This window comes from Callorhinus ursinus, unplaced genomic scaffold (genome assembly GCF_003265705.2).
Source record: "Callorhinus ursinus isolate GAN/ISIS: 27379988/994484 unplaced genomic scaffold, GSC_fseal_2.0 scaffold33, whole genome shotgun sequence".
Lineage (NCBI taxonomy): Eukaryota > Metazoa > Chordata > Mammalia > Carnivora > Otariidae > Callorhinus > Callorhinus ursinus.
Window position 1 is genome coordinate 1797542 of NW_027397095.1, and position 24571 is coordinate 1822112.

A 24571-nucleotide genomic window follows, 5' to 3' on the forward strand; every position below is an offset into this window, starting at 1 on the left:
GATTAAATGCGTTGATCTCTGGTGAAGGGGTGAATAGAACTCTTCGAATTTTCTTAACAGTGAGAAAAGTATGATTTGTAGCACTTAGAAGGAGGCTGCTTTTCTCAGGAGTTTTGTTGAGGTGGTAACTTACTGTTCGCACACCATGCCAGGGCTGCGAAGTTCAGCCTTTACAGTAAAGAGGAAATTAATCCTTCAGCGTAAAAGGCAGCTTCCTAATAATATGAAGACAAGGTGGTAATTTATAACACGCAGCCAAGTGGATTGAATAGAAAGGGCTTCCAGTCTCTCAGGGTCGTGGGTTAGTTCTAGAATGTTTTCTAGCTCATTCGTCGATAGCCAGTCGATTGTTTATAATGGAGTAACTAATGGCGTTTAATAGCAGAACTGGGGCCTTTTGACCTGTTTCAAGAATTTTGAATGTTTATTTGATGCGAGACAAGTGGCTGGGGATAGAAGAACATGATGTTCTTCTTCGTTCTTTTAAAAGACAGGATATTTGCGTAGAAAACTTTTATATGGAAAAGGCGACCTCTCGTTCTAGCTGTTCCCATGTTAAACTGATACTCCTGACTTCCGCATAATCCATTTTAGAGCTGGCAGATACTTTCAGTCCCCTAGCTCAGCCCTCGGACTGAGCGGTGAAATGCGTGGGGAGGGTTGGGGGTTGACCTGCCGCTTCATTCTTAATTTTCCTTTCCCCGATTCTTTGCTTAATCCCTGATCTGTGTTTATATATGCGTGATGTGTGTGATACACCTCTTCCGTGGGTTGAGGTTTCTCCATTCGGTGTCTTTCACTCAGTGGTCGCTCCCACCCTTGTAGATGTCTGGGACATTTCACAGCATTGGAAGCCAGAGCCATTAAGCATTTCCTTTGACTAAATTGCTCCCAGTTTTATAAGGCCTTGGGTCTTCTTAACTGACCTCCATCAGCTTTGGCTTAATTTATGTTCCCCGAGCTGGATAATATTCGACTCTGCCAGGAAAGATAAAAACAAGCCTTAAGAGATTTTTAAAGTGACTGTAGATAGGAAGAAACCCTAAAGGTGACCATAAGAACCCTTCACCAATTACAAGTAGTGTCCATTTATTGAGCATCTCTGGCGTGCTGGGCATTAGCCATATGAGGTGAGCAGTAACAGCATCATGTTATGGATGAGGCCAAAGAAAATCAGGTTAGATCTTCTCTCCGTTCAAGGTCACACTGCTCATAAGTGAGGGATCCCATGCTTTCCCCACTGTATCACTCCAGTTTAGGTACGTAGCATGTTACAGTGCTTGTTTCCACCCCTGTGTTACGTGCTCATCCACGAGCACTGGGCGTAGCAGTTGCTTGATCCTTAGAATGTAAACACTTAAACCTCCAAATTGAAAGCTGAAGGAGAAATAAACCCTGATCACCTCTTTGACTCTTTCAGACACCTGTAGCATCACTTGAAACAGACTCCCTGCCCAGCATTTTCCATGAGTACAAGCAATTGTCACAAGGGAGATCTAATTTCCCCATTAACTTAAGCTTCTGATCGTTGCGGAATCCTGGGTTACACTGCTCTGGCTGGTCCTCTCTTAGCCACCGAGTGTCTTATAATTGGCTTCAGGCATAATGATTAAGGAGGAATGATTGCCAGCTGTCTCGGGCCTGTACAGTTTCTCTTTAGCAGTTAAGATCAGACCCTGATCCTGGATTCTGAATAATGGGGGAAAAAGTGAAGATGAACATTACAGTGATTAATGAAGTTGCACATGCACGTGTGAAAGCTATCAAACTAGCAGACGTAAAAGCTCCCCCCCTTCTCCTTTTTTCTCCTTACAGCAAATTATTATGCTTTGGTTGATAATTGGACCTAACTGGTATGGATTTTGGAATTTAAATTAAATTATGTCTGCCATCCTTACGAGGTCTCTGAGGCAAAAGGCATAGTTCGAATGGTCCCATTTAACAGGGTCAGTAAGAATAAGTCTAAAGAGAAGGGAGTTTGGGTCCTCCAGGTCCCTTGGCTTTTGTTCTCTTGACTTCCATAGGCGAAAGAGATGAATATTTTAGAACTTGCTATATGAAATGAAGGATTAAGGATTTTATAGGTGCTTTAAAAATCTCTGGTAAACATAAAGCCATGTGTGGGGCGTTGGCGGTATAGTAAAGGTGAACTGGATGAAGGAAATTTGTCTTCTCGGGAATGTTGATTATAGTCTGGGCAAGAAGGTTAAGATGCATGGTAAAACTGTGGGCTTTGCTTTGAGCCCATAATAGCCACTCAGTACATACTTGTCAAATTGCATAGCCATTAGGAGGGATTCAGTGATCAGATTTTAACTTGTTATATCAGTTTTATAGAATTTCTGTATATAGCCCACTCAAACAGTCTTTATATTTGCGACTTATATGGCCATACTGAAGAGTCTTTTGAAGTGTGTCAGAAAGGAAATCAATTTTCTGAACAATCAAAGGAATTAGAATTGAGTATGTATGTAGCACCAAGCTAATCTCTTAAAGTTTAAATTAACATCACACACAGCATGCACGCACACACCCTTCCTAGACAGTATTTGAGTCATGGGAAACAAAGTAAGGTCCATGGTGGTATTGGACAGAGGGCATGCTGGTTTGAAATCATTTCTCTTAATTATACTCCAAAGCAGCTACATTATAATACAGAGCAGCACCAACCCATAGGTTCTTGATCTGAAGGAGGAACTCTAAGACTTTTATTTTTTTTCCCCACAAAATGTTCAGTGTCTTAGCATTTCTTTGACCTGGAGCACTTTGAAGCTTAAACAGTGAACTCTGACATTGTATAGCTGTTTTAAATTAAAACACCTCTGAAATGCCTCTCTGCCCCCACCCTTAAAACCTATACAACTGTAGGTGCCATTCACTAGAAATGCAGTTATTTATTAAATGAGTCATCAAAGCACAAGTCAAATAGTTTCCAACATCCTCCTTTTACACTAAACGATGTGTGCCAATTTTATTAGCAATATAATAAAAATCCAATATTAGGGAAGGACCTGTGGTTGCCTTTGGAATCTTCTCTTTTGGATCGTGAACTAGCAATAGCAGTGGATTGACACAAGGCTTTGCGTATTGATCTCAATCGCCAGGCTTTCGTTTCCCAGCATGTGAGAGCTACGTGTGCAACCTGCGGGACACATACTAACGCAGCTCAGCATACCTTCTTCATTATGTCCCAGACGAACCAGCAGCACCTGGCTGGGCTGCTAGGGTTTCGAGCAAGGTATGGGAAGTGGACCAGATGGCATTTCCAGGTCACTTCATACCCCAACACTCCCCAGCTTTGATTTCTAGAAAAGTGTTACCTGCATCTGGACACTCAGTTGAGAGACTTCCACACAAGAAAATTTATCTCCCCCCCCCCAAAAAAAATCATAAATCACACCCAAGAATGCAAGGGAAAAAATGGAAAAAAACCCAAGTCACTGGAAAGACATTTTTCCTCTAATTAAAACGCTTAACCCGTATGCTTCATATTTAGCACAGCCCCGAGCTGGTGTTGATTGCTATTGAGGAGTGAAATGGGACACGTTTCCTTGGCGAGAGCAGCAGTTCTCAAACCTTAGGGGAAGCAGAGTCGCAGATGGCTAGGCTCCATGCCCAGGATCTCTGATCCGGTGGGTTTAGGGTGGGGCCCAAGAACTTGCATTTCTAACAAGTGCCCTGGTGATGTGGTGTTGATGTTGGCCTGTTGTGGGACCACACTTGAGAATCACTTGGGATTTTAGAATTCGAGGCCTCTCAGGTACCTGATTTGAGTAATGCTTTTCATATGGTTCCCCTAGCTCCTTGTGTACTTTCTGGTCTTCTTCCGGGGAAGAGAACTTGGGTAAAAACGCCAGGCTGTGCACTTGTAATGGAGGTGAGGAGTTGACTTGTGTCCCCGTTCTTCTGGGGACACAGGTTTTTAGCTTTTTAGCTCTTCAGAGGGAATCCATTTCCCTTTGTCTCCTTGAAGAGGGCCCAGGAAATAGAAAACAAGCGAAACTCAATCAAAGTAAAAAGAAAGAGCTCCTCTCCCCACAAAAATACCCCGCAAACAAAACACACATAGTTTGAAAAGCTGGAACCCAGAAGGCTGTGGGCTTTGAGGCTCAAGCCACCGTGTGGTTGACGAGTTGGGGGCATAGGTATGGAATCTCTCGGAAGTAAGCAGTCACACGCATCCCCTCCAAAAGGCTTCAGCGTTTCCAGGGCAGGTTTTGAGAAACTATTGGAAGTAGTTTTCAGCCTCTCATCTGCCCGCCCAACATGAGAAGATAATGGCTTTGTTGCGCTATTGCATTTTGAGAAGATTGCTAATGTTCTTCTGGCTTCAAAGGAGGCACCAGATTTTTTTCTTCTGCTCCATGTTCACTTGGAGGCACTTTCTTAATTGATGTGGTCCTTATATTTTGCTTTAGTATTTATTACATTTCCTGCTTGAAAACTTAATATCGTGAAGTGTTTTATTTTTATACCAGCCATAGGTTCATTAAGAATGATTGTTACGGATACACCATTAGCTCTTCTCTTCTTTGAACTGCCTAACAAAAGCTTCGGGAGAAACTAATTTGCCCTTTGTACTTAAGAGATTAAAATCTTTTAACACTCAGGCCAGAAAGTAAAGGTGGAATAACCAGGTATTCTTACATATTTTTCTGTTATTTTCCCTGTTGTGCGGTTAAATATACCAAATCTGTGGTTGAGTCTGCTAGGCCTTGCACGTCTCTCTACCCCCTCTGCCCCCTTCCCCCTTCTTTCCCTCTCTCCCCACCTCCACCCCCAGAGAATCTCATGATGTTACCATATGAATCCTTTAAGAACCCAAGGTCAAGGGCGCCTGGGTGGCTCAGATGGTTAAGCGTCTGCCTTCGGCTCAGGTCGTGATCCCAGGGTCCTGGGATTGAGTCCCGTGTCGGGCTCCCTGCTCCTTGGGAGCCTGCTTCTCCCTCTGCCTCTCTCTCTCTCTCTCTCTCTCTCTCTCTGTCTTTCATGAATAAATAAATAAAATCTTTAAAAAAAAAAAAAAGAACCCAAGGTCAACTTGGATACCCCAATTTTTCACAGGGAACACCTGAGAACTTATTTTCAGAAAACCTCAGTGCTAGCTTTTGTGGTATTTCATTATGTTTCTTGGCCTCCAGCATGTCCCAAGCAGTGTTCTTGCATGTCACGTAGATGTAAGGAGAAAAGAAAAAAAAAACCTGTGTCCAAGTAAAACAACATGTTTTGAAAATACCTGTCCTGGTGTCAGGTTTCAGTTAGGAGGCATCGTTAGCTTTGGTTTAGATTCTTGCAGTAGAAAGTTCTGGCAGACCTCATGTTTTAGATTTCATGTACCCATTTTTATCAAGTTCTTTATTTTCCTTGTGACTGAATGAGAGAAGTGTCTGTGTGTGTGTGTGTGTGTGCGTGTATGCGCATACAAGCATGGTTTATATTGACGCCTGAGAAGTTGTTGGTCTAAAATAATCATTTTCCCCCTTTCTTAGGTGTAGACACGTGTAGGTGACTGTGACTCGTGACCTAGATTTCCTTTCATTGACACGAAAAGGAATCCACCTTATATACGAGTGTGTTTTCCAAATCCGTTTTGTCATATTTTTTCCTGTTTTCAAACTGACCTGAAAAATGCTTTGTTACTTAATTACTGAAAACCCTTTCTTCCTTTTTTTTTTCTTTTTTTGTTTTGTGTTTAGAATTCTTCAAAGAACTACTGGAAAATGCAGAGAAATCCCTGAATGACATGTTTGTGAAGACTTATGGCCGCTTATACATGCAAAATTCTGAGCTATTTAAAGATCTCTTTGGAGAGCTGAAGCGCTACTACGTGGCGGGAAGCGTGAACCTGGAAGAAATGCTAAGTGACTTCTGGGCTCGCCTTCTGGAGCGGATGTTCCGCCTGGTGAACTCCCAGTACCACTTCACGGATGAGTATCTGGAATGCGTGAGCAAGTACACCGAGCAGCTGAAGCCCTTCGGAGACGTCCCTCGGAAACTGAAGCTGCAGGTTACACGTGCATTTGTAGCTGCCCGTACTTTTGCTCAAGGCTTAGCGGTCGCAAGAGATGTAGTGAGCAAAGTCTCTGTGGTGAGTGCTCTTTACATCCTGTGTGTTTTGTTTTTGTTGTTTCATTTTAAAAGAAAGTTTGGGGGGGGGGCGCAGTCGGTTGGGCATCAGACTCTTGATTTCGATTCAGGTCGTGATCTTAGGGTCATGGGATAGAGCCCTGGGGCGGGCTCCATGCTCAGCAGGGAGTCTGCTTGGGGTTCTCTCTCTCCAGCTCTCCCCCACTTGCTTGTGTGTGCGCACTCTCTCTCTCTCAAGTAAATACATTTAAACAAAGAAAATTTGGGAGGTAGAAAAATCAGTAGAATTCCATGGACACGATAACCATTTCCTTCTACTCTCTTCTTTCTCTCGGGCCTTTCCCTCACACACTTTATTCTGATACAGATACGCCCTATAGTTAGAGACCATGCTGTGACGAACATCATCCTATAACATCGTTCCTTGCAGTGGTTTCTTGGGTAGCTATTCTTGGAAGCAGAATGTACGCTCACTTCGGAACCTGGTTGAGTGTCGCCATGCTCTTTTCAGCTCCTGTTCTACTTCGCCTCCAGAGAAAGCAGCAGACAGGCTCCATATTTGGTTGCTTTGAGTGACTGGGTTTGGGCCTGCTAGTTACAGTCTAGAGCAGTACTGAACATGCATTAGTACGTGGTTCCTTGTTTTCAGGTACACTCAGAGCTCTTTAGAAGGCAGAGCTTTTTATGACAGTTAGTGGGGGCCCCGTGCTCTTGACTTACGGCTTTGTTTATAGGGTTACCGATAGAGAGAATGAAATTGTAATATGTAGGCAAGAGCAGATTGAAATGAAGCACATTTCCCTCATTTGTAAGCTAAAGGAATTGGACCATGTTCTTTGAAGCCAGCTTAAGGGGGTATTTCAGGGGCCTCCGTGAGGAGAGGCAAGGGAGACGTGGGGAGTCTTCCAGTAAGCGAGACTCTGCGTCCGTGACTTTACCTCCTGGCTATGCCAGAGAAACTTTGCTTTTCTCTCTTTTCAAAGGAGAGGGTTTTTTTTTTTTTTTTAAGATTTAATTTATCTATTTTGAGAGCAAGCAGGGGGAGGAAGAGGGAGAGAGAATCTGGAGCAGACTCCCCGCTGAGCACGGAGCCCGGCGCAGGGCTCGATCTCATGACCCTGAGATCGTGACCTGAGCCAAAATCAAAAATCGGACACTTAAACTGACTGAGCCACCCAGGTGCCCCTCAAAGTAGAGTTTTGAACAAGATTTCAAGGGGGAAAAGGTTCTATGGCTCCTTCGCTCCCTGCTCCCCCAGAAAAAAAAGAAATTTGAAAACTTCTGGAAGGTCTTTCTGCCTCTACCCTTCCATGACTTAATACCGGCAAAGAAACAGTAATTTGGGACAAGTTACCTTTGGAAGACTCATCTTGGTGCTGTTACATCTCAGCCCTCAAAGGAAAAGCCAAATTGTAGTCCATTCACTAAAAAGAATTGCAGACAGAAGGACAGCAGCTCCTACCGAGGCCATCTGGTGGTTTTGAGGACTGGAGGGCGTGGTCAAAACAAAAACTGAATAGCGATACAAACATCTGGGGTGTCAGTCTGATTGCCTACCAGTTCATTTAGAGTTTGGGTGACCACATAATTTATTGTCCAAACCAGGATGCTTATTGTCTAAACCAAGAGGTGCTTCTTATAAGTCTTACCCAGATGGCGTGTGCCGCTAAGTTTGAAGAAGCAAGCAGGCTTGTCCTGAGCAGGCCAGGCTTCGTGGTTACCCTAGTTAGAGAGGAAGCCTAGATGTTACCCCAGTGAAGGTAAGATTCTAAAGAATCATGTACCATAAAAATTAGGTGTTTCTAAGATGTTTCATCCTAGGATTGGGTGATAGGAGGCTTAGTTGATTTGTCGTCGTCACTATTGCAGGTTTGTGTGTTCTCTCTCATCTTCAGGCACATAAACTTTCAGGGAACAACAGTTCTTTCCAGCATGTTTTTGTTGACTCCTTTTCCTCCTGATAATTCTTGTAATTTGCAAAAATTTGTTGGGGCATAGGAGAGTGGGTGGGAGCAAGTAGGGAGGGTGATGGTTATAATTAAAGGAATAATCTGATTCCTGAACTTCTCCCAACCCCAGCAACCATTATGAATCTTGCAGATGCTCACGTCAGAGTCCTGAAACGAGGCACAGTTATTCCACACCACGGTTATTTACGTGGTAGCTCACCTAAAACATCTGCCCTCCTTCATCGAGTCCTTGCATTCCTCCTCAACTGAATAGGCGGAAAGGCGCTGCTGTGTGGTTTGAATGAGTGTGTGTGTGTGTGTGTGTGTGTGTGTGTGTGTGTGCGCGCGCGCGTGCACACTCGTGCGGAAGAGAAAGGCAAGAAGTAGAAAGACCTTTGCAAGCATCTGAAAAATGGTTGTTTTCCATCAGCCATCTCCCTTTCAGTTCTTGGGAAGAGGGACCAGGCCGGCAGAAGTCTGGTTAGCCTCACTTTGCTAAGTTGGAAACCCCCTTCGAGAACTGAGATTCCAGAACCTCCAACTCACGGTGGAAGGCAGTAGATGAAATAAGGAAGTGCTTTAGAGACCCTTCATTGCAGATTTAGAAGATCAAGGGCTAGAAGAAGGCCTGCTGTTGTCCAATCTACCCCGCCTCCCAGGGTAGGGAGAAGGAAGCAGTTATGGCTTCCCCGTGTCACATTCTTCTTGACATGGTTCTCAGAATTCATGGTGGGAAACCCATAAGATTGGCTTTTGTATAAACGATTCAAACACCCTTGACTATACAATAAAGAGTATGTGACTCAAAAGAGTCACAATTTCTGGTGTTTCTTCTGGTATGAATTTTTTTTCCAGCAAGAGATTTCCTGTGTACCTTAGTATTGTTAGGTTGTTTGAGAAAGTTCCTTTCTAAATATAACCCTAAATTTGCTTCAGAATTGATCTGTATTCTACGTTCATTGTATTTTCTCATATCTGTGTAAGAGATGTTTGCGTAGTTAAATGAGAATACAATGAATACAAGGTATAAGGCTTAATTTGAGCAAACATTGCTTGCCAATTGTTTAGTTAAAAATACTCTTTTATGTCTACTTAAAAGTTGAATTTGTAACTGGAAGCTTTTTAATAATGTTTTGCTTCCCTACTGAGCTTCTTCTAGACTTAAGGGCTGATTTGAAATCAAACCCTTCAACTAAGTTGGGTCATGTTATCTAAGTAACACAATGACAGGATACTCAGGCATCAGGTCAATTTCTAAAGGAGTTAAAACACAAATTACTGAAAAATCTCTCATCTATATAATGTTTCTGCCTAGAATTATCTAAAGAATACTTGGATATTTGAGAAAATACTTAGTACGTTAATTTCTGGAGCATGACTCCTAAATAAACCAATTTTAATTTAAGATACAGTGGTATGGGGAAGACAGTAAATGATCTGACTATGAAAACCTTATTTCAGGGGGCGTCTGGGTGGCTGTCGTTAGGCGTCTGCCTTCGGCTCAGGTCATGATCCCAGGGTCCTGGGATCGAGCCCCACATCGGGCCCCCTGCTCTGAGGGAAGCCTGCTTTTCCCTCTCCCACTCTCCCTGCTTGTGTTCCCTCTCTCGCTGTGTCTGTCTGTCAAATAAATAAATAAAATCTTAAAAAAAAAAAAACCCTTCAAATTGGACATGTTGGAAACAAAGTCTACAGTTGCTGTCCAAGGGTTGTCTGCAGGTGGGACTAGAGCAACTCAAGAAATAGACACTCTTTTTGGCGTCCAGTAGAATGAATTACCTTGGGCTTGGAAAAGACCATTCAGAGTGGAGACTATATTTCCTAATTAAAGAGAGTCACCTCACCCACCTCATCTACAAAGAGGTCTCTGAAAGTCAAATATGAGAAGCATTGGGGTCTTGGGGGTAGTTACTGCATACTTAACTCAAACACGTTCCCGCTTTCTCTTCATAAGTGGATGCCCTGTTTTTCCAGCTTACTTTTGCCACACAACGGTTATGTAGTTAAATGCTGAGCAATGATTTGATTATCACTAAGCCTTTTAAAGGCCATTAGCACCAGTAAGCTTAACTTACTTCAAGAGAAAGTCACCTCTTAGGCCAAGTATACTTGCCTTGCTTCAGATTCTTGGGCCTAAACCTGCAGTGATTGCAGCTTACTCCACTGAGCTTTACAATTCCAACTGCAGAAAAGTCCCTTTAATTGGTAACAAATGGTCCAAGAGCACCCTGGCACTACACATCTCTGTATGACTTAGTCCTTCGTTCCATGTCATGGCTCATGATGCATTTCTTACTGACCTGCTCTAGCAGCAGTTTTGCCTGGAAGGGTGAAGTCTGTTGCGGTCTTTCAGAAATGCACGAGTGGTTACATGCACCATGAAAATGAATAGCTCCTATGCCAGAGAGAGTTGCATTCTCATGGTTTCAATTAACACTGACATAATGGGACTATGTCTATACCCCCACCCCAAACTCCAGGGGCTATAATTAGAAAGCAGTGCCTCACCATTGTGATGTCTAAGTGATTGTCCTGCCTCGAGAACAATTTCCATTGCCCCCCCTTCAATTTCGTCTGTTCACAACGCCCTGACACCTGCAAGAGTACTGCACAAATGATCTTGCCATTTCCTGCATCATCATAAATGTAAAATCTAATAAAGGTCTATCCATAAAGCTTTTAAGAAGCTAGGTGTAGACATTTGTTCAAACCTGAATATTTGTTTACACTCACCATCTTAAACAACTCGAATTGTGAAGAGGAAGGTGGGACTGTAGCTGATAGTGGGGGACGAAGTGGGACAGCAGGAGCGTGGAAAGTGTTAAGGACTTGGGACAGCGCGCTCTCGGAACAAAAATCGAGCCCTCTGCAAGGAGCTTAACACAACGATGCTTCAATTTTATCGACAGCACATCAACAAATACTCCTGAACGGGCCCTGGTTTGTTCCACATATTTTGTTATGTCTTGAAAATTCTGTTCTCTGGAATAGGAACATCTCATCCTTCTTTCTTTTTGTGTGTGCAGTGAATTCAGACTAGGAAGTTGTTGTGGTGCCTGGGTGGCTCAGTCGGTGAAGCGTCTGCCTTCGGCTCAGGTCGTGATCCCAGGGTCCTGGGATCGAGCCCTGCATCGGGCTCCCTGCTCGGTGGGGAGCCTGCTTCTCCCTCTCCCTCTGCCCCGCCCCCCTGCCATCCCCGGCTCGTGTTCGCTCGCGCGCGCGCTCTCTCAGTCTCTCTCTCAAATAAATAAAATCTTAAAAAAAAAAAAAAAACCCTAGGAAGTTGTTGAATAAACTCATCACATCTCACAACATGTTTGGGTTTCCTATCTTTTTTTAATCATAATTTTGGGAAATATTTCCCCTTATTTTTATTGGGTGCTTATGTTACCAAGCAACAGATAAAAATCTAGGGCTTTTTTGTTTGTTTGGTGCAGTTAGCTTTGCAGACCAAAAAAAATGTTGCAGCAAATGTATGTTAGGGACTGGAATAAACTAAAAGGAAATGTGTTTTTAACTTGAGTGCAGCATGTTGACTGCCATCACTATGTAGTGTGGCTTAAGGTTTGTTCAGAATCACCGAAATGAAATCCAGGCTGCATGAAGAGTTCTTATCCAGCAGTTTTCTTTTTTCAGGCTGCTTGCTGTAGTTTTCAATGTGGTGTTTGGAAAATGCAGGTTATTGAGTAGAAAGTCTCAATCTATATTAAAAGTCTTTGCAGAGAAGGGGCCTTTTCTGCAAAGGCTTTTTATGGCAGAAATGGCGTGCAGATGTCGATGTCAGATGTATATTGGGTGGCAGGAACGAGTATCCTACAGAAGGGAAATGAGGATTCCCCCCCCACACACACACTGACTTTTACCATGAAACACAGACAGCCTCCTAAAATCCTAAGGCACTTCAGTGTTTAGAAAGACCCTTGTCAGTCTTGAAGGATTTTATAAGACTTGGAAGTTGGCTATTAATATCTTGTCATTAGGGGTCGGTAACTCAGATTTTGATTTGAGGGCAAACAGAAGTATTGAGTCCAGATGATGTCCCTTTTCTACCATACTGTCCCCCAAAACTAAACAAGTCAGACCACCTCATTCTCACATAAATGATGTCAGACCCTTTTTCTTACAAAATATCCCACTTCCTAGTAGAAATTGATCATCTCTGCTACATTTAGCCATAATTCTTTAAAAATGTTAAAACTTGGGTAAAACATGTGTATTGTTTTCTGGTGTTCGTTTGTTTAAGTGGGCTCTTTTTTCCTCCATGTGCAGCAGTGTTTACCGGCGCTTTTGAATTCTTTGTGAGCGAGGGCCGGTGGGTGGTGTATGTATATGTGTATATATATATATATAATTTTCCTTCGCCCCTGTGCCTTCTCGACCTATTGTGAAGATATAGCAATGGCTGAGGAAGTCCTTGTTGTTCATTAAACAGTATGTCATTTCATCGAAGGGTCTAGTCAAGCACATCCACCACGTGGATGAATCCTAACTTGCCCTCCAACGTAAAAATGGTTTCATTTGGTCACTACACTTGAAAACCGCAAATTCTCACCAGAAAACCATCCAGCCTCATCGCTGAGCGTTTGCTGTGTGTGGATCCCCTGTGCTAGGTCTGGGGCGCTGTGGGGAAAGGACCAAGCTTCCTGTGCTCCCCTCAAGTTTCTTTTACTGTTCTGTTCCTCAAAAGAAGCCATTCTGATACACATCAAGGAAGTTGAGTGTACCTGCTCTAGAACCAAAATTCCCACTTTCAAATCTTGGCCATTCCCTCGAAGATCTTGTCTGAGTCCCTTAATCTCTTTTGACCTCTGCTTTTGCATGTGTGAAATGAATTGATAATATGCCTCATATGATTATGGGGAGGCTTAAATGAGTTTAATACATGCAAAGTAGAAGAGAACCTGGCACATAGTAAGTACCTTGTAACTGTATCTTATATATCAATAAAATCCATTAAAAGCTATCAGTAGACAGGTAATTCTGACATAGAACAGAATATTCTTCTCTTCAGTTTTGACATCAAGACCCTGCATGATCATGAAACCACAGAAGCTAAATAAGCATTTTTTCCCGAGACCATTGATCCATTCTTTGTGTTAGTGCTTCAAAGGGGGAAGGGAGGAGTGGACAGTTGTCCCTCCTCTGCTTCTAAATGTCATTTTGAGAAAGAACTAATCTCTAAGAGAGGTTTGAAAAATGTGCCTTTTATCAAAGCAGTCGTAACCCCCCCCACTCCTGTGCCCCAGGGATTCCAGCATCGGGGCTCAACAGACCCTTCTAAACAAAAGGAAGACCTCAAATGTTAGTCAAGAGCTGTGACCCAAAGGAGCAATTATGTTGAACATTTTAAGTGGTATGTCATGCCATAGAGCATCAGTATAGAATTGAGGATTAAAAGACAACCTTGGAGTATAGTTGCCCCTTGTGTTAATCCCCACGGGGCAGGATCTGCCACTTGGACTTGGGTCCCCACGTAAATGTACTTTAGTAAGTAAGTTATTTAGGGACTCAAGAAGCAATTGATTTTGAGGATTATGAGGGAGTAGAAGGTGAATGAACTTGCATTTAAAAAAAATTTTTTTTTAAAGATTTTTATTTGAGAAAGAGAGAGAGCACTTGCACACGAGTGGGGTGGGGGCAGAGGGAGAAGCAGAGTTCCCGCGGAGCAGGGAGCCCGACATGGGGCTCGATCCCAGGGCCCCGGGATCATGGCCTGAGCTGAAGGCAGACGCTCAACTGACTGAGCCAGCCAGGTGCCCCTGAACTTGAATTTGTATTCAAAATAAATAAAGCCCCTGAAAATTCCAAAAGCTAGTCAACCATTTTGTTTCTCCACTGGGTACTCCAGAGCCAAAACGGAGAAGTGGTCCTTGGCACCCTGGGTTCACCATCCTGAGCTTGGTTGGGTCTGTGAGAGTGGGGACCGAAGGCCTGGGGGATGGTCACGTTATTGGTACTTCCTCTGGGGGGCTGAGCATTGCAGGGGACGCCTGTTTCTTTCCTTTCCCTGACTGTGTTAAAACCCTTCTCTAGGGGCGCCTGGGTGGCTCAGTTAGTTAAGTGTCTGCCTTCAGTCCGGGTCATGATCTTGGGGTCCTGGGATAGAGCCCCATGTCGGGCTCCCTGCTCAGAGGGGGAGCCTGCTTCTCTCTCTCCCTCTGCCCCTCCTCCTTCCTTGTGTGTGCGCGCTGTCTCTCTCTCTCTCTCAAATAAAATCTTAAACCCAACCATTCTCTGTCCCAGGGCCTCATTCCCACGCAAGGGTTTTGTTTCCCAAGTCTGAATAATGTGACGTTGCGCATAGCGGTCTCAGTAGTGGTCCTGAGACCACAAAGACTGCGTTTGATTTTCTACAGCCTGGGTATTGCTCATGTCCTTGCCCGTCGTGGTTTTCTTAGAACTTGGCCATCTCTCTTCTCGGTTCTGGTATTTAGTATTTCCATAGCATGTTATAGCTGAGTTCGTGGTGATCCTTTTTAGTAGTTAGACAACCAGTCACGTGAAGAGCATGAGCCAGTACTTAGCCAGAGAACGAAGTGGAAAAAGTCAGCCAAACCCAGCTTCATAATCTTCCTTTGATAAAACTCCGTGTCATTTTGTTCGGTCCCAGTCTTTAGAACTGGAGCTGACATCTCCCTGTGTAGTAGACCAGGTCTGCTGCATCACAGATTTGACTTACAATGGAACAAAGAATGGAGCGGACCTTGGAGAGAGTTAAGAAAACAAAGGGAAAGGTCTTTTTTTGCGGGGGGGGGGGAAGTTTGTCAAATAGAACTGTTGTGTTTTAGGTTTTGGCTTATTTCCTAAAGGCCCATACCATTTTGGAATGTGTTTGTGCTTTTGAGAACAGTTTCCCTACTCTAATACAGAGATTCCTACTTGCTACCTAATCACAAGTACATTCCAGAATAATCCCCAACACGAGATAGGTGCTCAGTAACTATTTGTTGACACTTGAGCTTTGTACATGTTTCCGTAGTAGGGCATGGTTTCCGCTGAAGCATAATATTTAACAAATGCCACAGGCTGTAATCCGATTTCTCATAGGCATTTGCGTACTAACCCTTCGCCTCTCTGCAATACAGCCAGTTAGGGGTATCATCAACCTGGAGCCGAACTATAGCAATACAGAGGAAAACAACAAGTGTGCCTAAGATGAGGGTCCATGGCCCGTGTTGGAGAAGGCCAGGGACCGGGGGCTCTCTGGGCAGTGTTTGATAAGGTGCAGTGCTCGAATCCAATGTAGCGGGGGCACCACGTCAGCAAGTCAGTTCATCTGTGTGGCCTTGCTTTTCTTGTCTCTTAAATGCGAGAGCCGGACGATGTGACCTCTGAGGCCCGTTCCAGCTCTGACTAATGTGATCCTGGGATTCTCCAGCCACCTCCTCTCTCCAGGCTTGCGTGCTCACCTGTAAAGTGAGGGGGTGGGGTAGACAGGTCTTGAAGTCCTAACTATCGGTGACTTGAAAAGAATGGACTTTCAGCTATCCAGAAAATCTAGCCCTCCAGACTGGCCATCCCCCCAGGATAGTGGGTAGCCAAGATTTCGCTGCCCCTTAAAAGCACAGTGAAAAGGACTAATCTGGGCTCGGTTAAAACTGCGGCAAGGTCCTAATTCTTGGGAGGGGACGTTGACTTCGACATACACAATGACCAGCTTGTTGGAGGCCAGAGTCCTGGTGGGGATAAGAGGTGGGGTGTGTGTGTACATCAGATAGGAGCCCAGTGGTGTTAAGTTTTCCTCCTGACAGTTCTAATCCCTCGTTCCTGTTCCTAAGGCTACTGTTGATAAGCGGTCTCCACAGTCACACTCCGGAGCAGGTGAGGTGCATCCCAGCATCCGTTCCCTGCCCCGGTCTCTTGGAAAGTTTGCTCAGAACACTGGGTGGGTACTGACGGAAGGGAACTAATCCTCTGATAGCGACTCGGAAAGCCGAGGGCGGAGCAGAGAGAACAAGAAGACAGAAACCTTGGGTTAGCTGCCCATGAGTGATGGCTGGCCATGATCCTTCCTAAGCATTGATGAAGATGCAGGGCAGGTGGCACCCGCTCTTGTGTGCCTAAGACACTGTCACTGGAGGAGCGGAAAGAGGACGCAACGCCTCATTTCTCCACCGAGGACAGCCAGTACCACGTTTATCCTTGCTGCTTCCCTTCCTCGTGAACTTTTCATAGCCCCCCGTGGCCTGCCAAATGGTGTCTGTTTCTGCCTGGTCTTCACGTGCCTTTCAGTTCTGGCTACGCACACGCTCCTTCCTGGGCAGCCAGCCAGCCGTCTTTCCCACAGTTCCTCAACCCCAGGCACCCGGCGTTCTCCCTGGTGGGGGTGTTCTCCCTTCCGTGGGCCAACTAAATCCAACCCTTTCTCCCCAATGTAACCGAAGTCTCCTGTCTTCCATCGAGTGTTCCCTGGGCGCTCTGCTTTACTGTTCCCAGGCCTTGGAAGGCCTTCACCTCACCCCAGGTTTAAATGTGTTCACGTTCTTGCCTGTAGGATACATTGAGTTTGGCCTTCAGCACAGCTCCTGGCACAGAAGGGAGTACACACTAGGTACCCCACTACACCTCGATGGGGGGGCTAAGTGTCCGAGGCAGACCCAGGGATGGTAGAGGCCACAGCAGGCCATGCACGGTGGGCAGGAGAAGGTCGTCTCTCCTCCTGCGTCTCCTGGCCGATCCTGGAACTGTGTGTGTACGAGGACTTTGGAACAATTGAGCCACATAAAATGAGTGAGAGTGTGTGTGGGGGGGGCGGGCAGGGAGCGGGATGGAGGAAGCATGGGAGTCTACAGGGTGGGAAGTATGTGCACCTGGGTTATTTACGGTCAAGCGGTGTTCCTGCCTCTACCCCCACCCACCCACCTTCTTCCTTTTATCTAATCTTCCTCTAGAAGCAGCAGGCCAGGCCTGCTCAGTGTGATCCATCACAGCTCATTCTTAAGTTGAATTCATGGCCAAACCTTCAAGGTCAACTGGATGCACTTGGAATGTCTGTGTTATCACTGCCCCACGTTGTCTTTGTCTTCTCCCAAACTAGGTCAGTCCCACAGCGCAGTGTGCCGAGGCCTTGCTGAAGATGCTTTACTGCTCCCACTGCCAGGGGCTCGTGAGTGTGAAGCCGTGTTACAACTACTGCTCGAACATCATGAGAGGCTGTCTGGCCAACCAAGGGGATCTCGAGTTTGAATGGAACAATTTCATAGGTGAGTGAGCGAGGCAGGGGTTTGTGTCGCCGGAGAATGCTCAGCTTCCGGCCACAGGGAATATTGTAATTATCGTCCGTGGAAGTTCTCCTGTTTCTTATTTCTTGTGGGCCAGGGTTCCCACTATACTCAAAGTTCACACCGGTCTACAAGTGAATGTTCCTTGAACAAGTGGGTGGCGTTACGGAAGACCTCAGACACGGTGAATCGCAAGTTGTCATAAGGAGAATATGACTTCTTGGCACTTCCACCCCACAAGGTCCGTTTTAGTTTACGCATCATAGGCTGTGTCCCTGTAAATGCTGGAGTACGGCCATCACTGACTGAGCTTTGAAATCGTTGTCTGTCACACTGTGACCGAGACTTCCACACACCGGCCGGATGCCCGTTGGGTATTTGAATCAAGTGAAACCGGATTGGAGGGACTTTAGGGGTTCTCTTTCTGTAGAGAATTTAACAGTAACCGACTGCTCCGGTGAGCACGGAGGCCCTTTTGCTCTAGTCATCTTAGAGGTAAGCATTGTCACAGGTCCCTGGCACCCAGAATCCAGACAGCAATGTGAGTGGGGTACCCACTTTCCGAGAGGATTCATCAGCATCAGTGGGAAAGGACAAGTTAAGGATCATTTAAATGTCCGGCCATTGACTTCGTTGATGTGCCCTTCATGCACAGCTTAGTCCTGAAACCTCCATGACTGGTACGGAAGCTCCTGGTCCCCCGTGCTAGTGGCACCTTGCGCGTGCGCGCGCTAATGGCTCACAAAACAGACTCCGCTCTTCCCCCATCCCCGTCAGGTTTGTGTAATTGCAGAACATAAGTGGCTTTAGAAGCACCTGTTTTTCACTTGTTCACATCATGGGAACATGTATGCAATTTGCTGGCACCTTTGGGGCGGGGGATTGGAGTTGGAGAGAAGGCTTTTTAGTCTGCGTGAGAGCTAATTACCATATTAACTCTGTTTGAAAATGCATCACTAAATTGGCTCCAACAGATTCTTGAGAACACTGACACAGGAATAAAAAAAAGATGTGAATATTAAGCACTTCAGCACAATTGTAGCCTAAATAGCTCAAAGCGAGAAGACCTGAGAAAATCTACACGCAGGAGAGCCGAGTCCCGTGAAAGGGAAGGCAGGGGCAGCGGAGGCCCATTGTGCCCAGAAGGAAGCCATGGGAGAAATTGTTGCTTTAAAATATTTCCCCCGGGAAAGAAAAGCTGGTGGCATTTCCAGATCTGAAGTTGATGTTTTTGCTCTTTTTTCAATCTTACCCTCTCACCCCCACACCCACATGCCAAATTTGCAGTTCGCTTCTGCTAAATTCATTTTTGTAAATGTTGGTTAGCCTTTTTATTTTAGAGCATCTAATGTACTCGTTCTCCGGGCAAAGGAGAATTCACTGTACAGCACAGACTGCACTATTAGTGTAGGGTGACAGCCCTCGAGTTTTGCCAACTTTTCTATGGATCGATCAAGAGTAAGGTGCAGAGGGCCGTGTCCCTCGCACTATTATCTTATTCGAACATAGCTGGCAGAAACGGTAACTCAATTGTATTAAGATACAAATTCTCTTGTGCGCTTTTTTTTTTTCATAATTTTCTGAAGAGTTTGCAGGTCCACATCAAATCAAAACCACACCGTGGCCTGCTTAATTCATGTTTTCAAGCAGGTACTCTAAAGCAAGGAGGAGTGAGTTGCTGTTGTTCTTGTTGAGGGTTTTAAAACCTACATTTGCTCCCTTTCAAGAAACAAAATTAAACCCAAGTGGAAATTGATCGGATTTCCCAATCCACTTTCTTCAGTTTTTGAAATGTTCCTTTTTGGAGGGATGAGGTATATAATTGTATCTAAACTTAATTTTTAATGGGTATTTTATTCTTTATGTCCCATAAACTGATCTAACAGGCCAGGAGTAATAGACATTGTTAATCCCCAGTGCTTTTTTATGAATTTTCACGAGGGTTTAATTTGCTCTGTGGTTGTAGAATTCGGTCCCAATTTACATGCCTCTGCTCGAAGTTCCTTTTTTTTTTTTCTTTGCAAAGAATTTTTCTTACCCCTTTAAATGACTGCAGTTAATGAACGGCGAAGAGCTTTTCCCCCCAGTTCTTTAAATCAGACCTTGGGGTTAAGTCGGGCAACTGCCTTTTGTTTTCCCGGTGGGTCGAGAGGCTGAAGATGGGGGGTTTGTGATTATTGGTGGCATAGTGCAAAAGGATTCTCTTGGCCCGGTGCGAGGGAGGGATGCTCTGTGGCTGGGTGGGGGTGACCCAGTGCCCATAGCCCGAGCGCTGAGAGCCCGAGGTTGGACCAGGCCCTTGAAGAGACTCAAGCTAAGTTTTCCACATCTGCCTTCCTGCTGCCATGGCCTCCTTTTTCCCCCCGCTCTCTTGAATTGTTGTCAGCCTTGATCCAGATGGATCCAAACAGTTGAAACACCCTGGACTTGGTTTTGTAAGAGGTTGCCTCAAAAGGTCGACCAGATACTCCCCACTGCCACCCCCAAAACAGTTTCTAGAGAACCATACATTCTGCTTGGTGGCACCTTGTTTTCCATCACGTACTGTGGTTGCCTGAACATTCACCTGACGCCAACCTTACTCAGGTCGCAGGACTTTTGTGTTGGGGTGTCGGGGTGTCGGGGCTGCTGGGAGGAGGCAGGGACCCGTCAGATATCCTGGAAATGAGAGACCGTTAGCCTAGACCCACCAGAAGAAAAACAACCCCAGAGCCACCATGTTTGGATCTCCCTCGGGGCTGGCTGCTTCTAGGGAAGGGCCTCGTTGAGAGCCAACCAGGACTCCCCCCAGGGGCGGGAGGCCGCTCTGCGCATTCCTCAGCCGCCCCGCGCAGGACGCCATGGCACCGGCCCCAACAAAGGCCCGGCTTCCCTCCATTCCCAGAGTTGACAAAGACGCCAAACAGCCAGAAGAATCGGGTTTATGTTTCCTTTGAGCCTTTCACAAACACATTAGTGATCCAGCCTTTCCTCGCCACTAGGGGAATGAGTAGTTTCAAAATGCTCTGTTTTCTTTTCTTTTCTTTTTTTTCCTTGTTTAAACCTCTGCATTTTGGATGTTGATTATCTGTCTATTCATAATATTTTTATTTGGAGCAAGCGACTTCTTCTACAAAGAATGTGCTTTCTGTACGTGGCAGCCCTGATGCTTTGACAATGATGAACACATTGACGTTGTGCTCCACTTGTTTACAAAAGTCTCCTTTTGCTAGCACATCAAAAGCATTTTTCCCCCTCTAGTACAATGCTATATTCATGCTGGCAGTCTTTACTTAGAGGCTGGAAGCGTCACTTTATTGGTGCTTACCACAATGCAATCTGAAACTTTATTTAAAAAAAAAAAAGTGCATTTCACGGAAATCTATTTGTGGTTTGTGACATTGGAATTGCAGCTTAGAGAAATGACCCCCATGCCTTCAAGTGTTGTGTTGCGTCTCTTCTAGGTGGAAGGTGAAAGGTTGATGAGCAGATTGGGTTTCATTGACAGGCTGATGCCAAAACTCCTTTGCACCAGAAAGCTGAGGTAGAAGATGGTGGTGGCCTGCAGTCTTCTCCGAGAAGGGCCTATGGTCTTCTGGAAACTAGCCCTCCTTGCTGGGGAGCTGTCCTTGGCCTGCCTGGAGGCTGTAGATAATGTGGGCCTAACGACCCTTTCCCTGCCGGGCCTTAAGCACCAGAGTGGAAAGGAGAGCGAACAGGCTGAAGAGTTCAGTGCTTGTCAGGAGGGCAGCAGCCTTTCCTCATTGCCAGTTTCCTCCAATTTTGACCAGGATAATCAGGCAAAAACCCTAAGCCTCACGACCCCCACAAACACCTACGGCAGAAAAACAAGTACCGCATATTTTTCTTTAAGAGATGCGATGTGTACTAAAACATTCTAGACTCCTCCAGAAGGCCAAGGTGATTCGCAGAGTAATCCGTGAAGACTCACACTGTGAGCACAGGCTTTTTGTGTACTGTGTCTTGTGTTGTCTTTTCACCCGAATGAAAAGAGGCACATGTTTTGCTTTCACTTGAGGCCCTTGTGTTTGAAATGGGACGTTTATCTTAATACAAAATTACATCTTTCAAATTTGCATTATTTGAAAAGTCATTAGAATTCCTAGGAACACTGTCATTTGTACTTTCCAACTGTGCGCTCAAGGAGCTGAAAGGGTTTCATTTAAAAAATGAAAGAAAGGAAATGATATGCCAGGATTTTAACGGATTTATGTTTTTGAGTCTTGTAAATGGAACCTAAATGAAAAGATCCTAGAAAGTCACTGGGAGAAGTGGCATGTTGTTCTGCCCCCAACCTTAGGTTTGTCAGCAGGAGCTAGCTCGGAGCCTTACATTGACAGCCACCGACACACGAGGAATGAATAATCAGTATAATAGAACGTTCCCGATTGGGTTTCCTTGCTGTGGAATAAAGCATTCACCTGGCCATTTCACACTTTAGAGAGCTAGCAATACACGGTGACTAAATGCAGCTTGTGTAATAGAAACGGACGTAAAAACATGAATTGATTATGACGCATGCCTTCTTCCCTACCCCGCACCGGAAACAAAGGCAGTAAGATAATCAGACTGATGACCCAAGGCTGAACTAACGGTTTACTTTTTCCTGCTGTATTGTTTTTTCTCCGAACGTCCTATTAGATGCGATGCTGATGGTGGCGGAGAGGCTCGAGGGTCCTTTCAACATCGAATCGGTCATGGATCCCATCGATGTGAAGATTTCCGATGCTATAATGAATATGCAGGAGAATAGTGTGCAAGTGTCTCAGAAGGTAATGAAGGCAGGATAACTGGCAAGGAGAAGCAGAGCCCTCCCTCCCCCACCGCCCATCTTCCCACCTCCCCCTGCCCCCTCCGCCAGGGCTTGGGACCCAGCTTCCCTAATGGGACTGTGTTCGCTTTAATGCAGGTCTTCCAGGGATGTGGACCCCCCAAACCCCTCCCGGCCGGCCGGATTTCCCGATCCATCTCCGAGGGGGCTTTCAGTGCCCGCTTCAGACCGTATCACCCCGAGGAACGCCCGACCACGGCAGCTGGCACGAGTTTGGACCGACTGGTGAGCACTTTGGCGCAGGAACGGCCGCGTTTAATGACAAAGAACCGAAAACAGTTGCTCTGAATGCATTTTCAGTTGGAAGGCTTTCAAGTGCGGGTCTTTCAGGTGCAACTTTCCAAGCAGATTGCATGTGGATGTCCATAAATCTGCCTCTCATTTTCTAGCTCATAAAGTTCGTACGTCGTCAGGAAACACGACGCATCTCCTGTGAGCGCATCACTGTGCCCATTATAGGGAGCACAGAGCGATGAGACTCCTCCTCGTTCAGCGGGGCTTCACTAGCAAAGGGGATGAATAGGAAGCGCCGGGGGGGGGGGGGGGGGGGGGGGTTGGAAGCGAGCCGCTTTGCCCTCGGCAGTGAGCTTCACGCGCCGTGGCCAGAGGGGGTGCCGTGGCAAGGCGGTATAGACACAGCAGCCGGAGGAGGAAAGCCTCGCGGGAGGAGACGGTGGCTTCTCCTTGTACCCACGGGGCCCGGAGGCCGGTGGGCCTCAGGTGGTAGCTGTAAATACAGAGGAGGGAGAGTGGCCGGTGGATCGGGGCCACTCCTTCGGGGCCTGCGTTCCAACCGTTAGTTCATTTGAGCGAGTTTGTTCTTTTCCGTATAAATTTGATCTGCATTTTTGTCTTGTGACTCAAGTTGAAAATGAATCGCGTAGCGCTCTGGAGCTACTTTAGAAATGATCAAAAGACACATCTGTAGGCAGTTGTGTGTTTTTACAGAGGTCTTTCTTCCCCCTCCCTCCCCCCCCCCCCCCGCCCCTGCTAATGAGGTTACTGATGTCAAGGAGAAGCTGAAGCAGGCCAAGAAGTTCTGGTCCTCTCTGCCCAGCAACGTGTGCAGCGATGGGAGAATGGCCGCCGGGAACGGGAACGAGGACGACTGCTGGGATGGGAAGGGCAAGAGCAGGTGAGGCGCGGGCTGGCCGGCTCCCTTCCCGCCTGCTCCCGGGGGGGGGGGGGTCAGATGGGGGTTGCTCAGTAGTCACTCGAGGGAGGCATCACAAAGCACCGGACGGTAGGTAGCAACAGCGTGGATGGCTTCTAGACGTTCTAAGGAACGGGCTTTGTCCCGCAAGCCTTGGGAAGGCACCCGGTAGCCTCGTCTTTGCAGGATTTAATGCCTGTGGTCCTCGGCCCACCGGCCTGGCCCTCCCGAAGCTGCAGTTCCCCCAAGGCCTCGCCCCCTTCTTGGCTGATACCCTGTGTCACCGCCCTCCACACTCAAGTAACTTTGCTAAGTCCCCACTGTATCGGCCCTTGACTCTGACCCAGCAACCTCCGTAAAAGGGGTAGCGTTCCAAAAGGTGCCCGGCAAAGCGGAGAAACAAGAAATGGGAGAACTTGCCCCGGAATTGCACTCAGCGGGACTGCCAGGATCACGGCAGGATTCTCTGACCTTCGGCCACTCTGAGCTTTACGGACCCTCTTAGCGGAGTCATTTCTCATTTCAGATACCTGTTCGCAGTGACGGGAAACGGCTTAGCCAACCAGGGCAACAATCCGGAGGTCCAGGTGGACACCAGCAAACCGGACATCCTGATCCTTCGCCAGATCATGGCTCTCCGGGTTATGACGAGTAAAATGAAGAATGCTTACAATGGGAACGATGTGGACTTCTTTGACATCAGTAAGCATTTGTGGTTGGAAACTTACACATTGCTCTCGCACGCCGTGTGACGAGAACAAGCGGGATGAAATCTCTCTTCCATTTTTTTTTTCTTTTTTTTTTTTTTAATAGGTGATGAGAGCAGTGGAGAGGGAAGCGGTAGCGGTTGCGAGTACCAGCAGTGCCCCTCGGAGTTGGAGCACAACGCCACTGAGCCCTCCGGGAAGAGCGCCAACGATCAGGCCGGCAGCGCCGGTGGCCTCGTGCGGGCACGGCCCCCCCTCCTGGCTGCCTTCTGCATCTTGCTCCTGGTCATGCAGAGAGAGTGGAGATAATTCTGAATCTTAGAAAGTTTTCTTCAAAGAGTTAAAAAGGCACCGGTTATCACTTTTATACCATCCTAGTGACTTTGCTTTTTAAATGAATGGACAACGATGTACAGTTTTTACTATGTGGCCACTGGTTTAAAAAAAATGCTGACTTTGTGTTTTCATTCAGTTTTGCGGGGGCGGGGAGGGACTTGGATGTATAAAGGCGGTTCCTGGCGCCCCCCCCCCCCCCCCCCCCCCCCACGTTAAACGTGGCTGACAGTGTAGGTACAGAACTGTAGTTAGTTGTGCATTTGTGATTTTATCACTCTTGTTTGTTT

The 24571-nt window shown here is 46.2% G+C and overlaps 1 protein-coding gene across 1 annotated transcript in view; it reads left to right on the forward strand.

The window, feature by feature from the left end:
* The window catches only part of GPC4 (glypican 4), a 104083-nt gene extending 79518 nt beyond the window's left edge, over positions 1–24565 (forward strand). The window contains exons 3-9 of the mRNA XM_025852581.2: positions 5697–6088; positions 17074–17239; positions 21899–22029; positions 22167–22313; positions 23087–23223; positions 23768–23943; positions 24055–24565. Coding sequence (XP_025708366.1) covers positions 5697–6088; positions 17074–17239; positions 21899–22029; positions 22167–22313; positions 23087–23223; positions 23768–23943; positions 24055–24257 — 1352 coding nt within the window. The 3' untranslated portion in view covers positions 24258–24565. The remainder of the gene's footprint in view (positions 1–5696; positions 6089–17073; positions 17240–21898; positions 22030–22166; positions 22314–23086; positions 23224–23767; positions 23944–24054) is intronic.
* Positions 24566–24571: the final 6 nt, after the last annotated feature.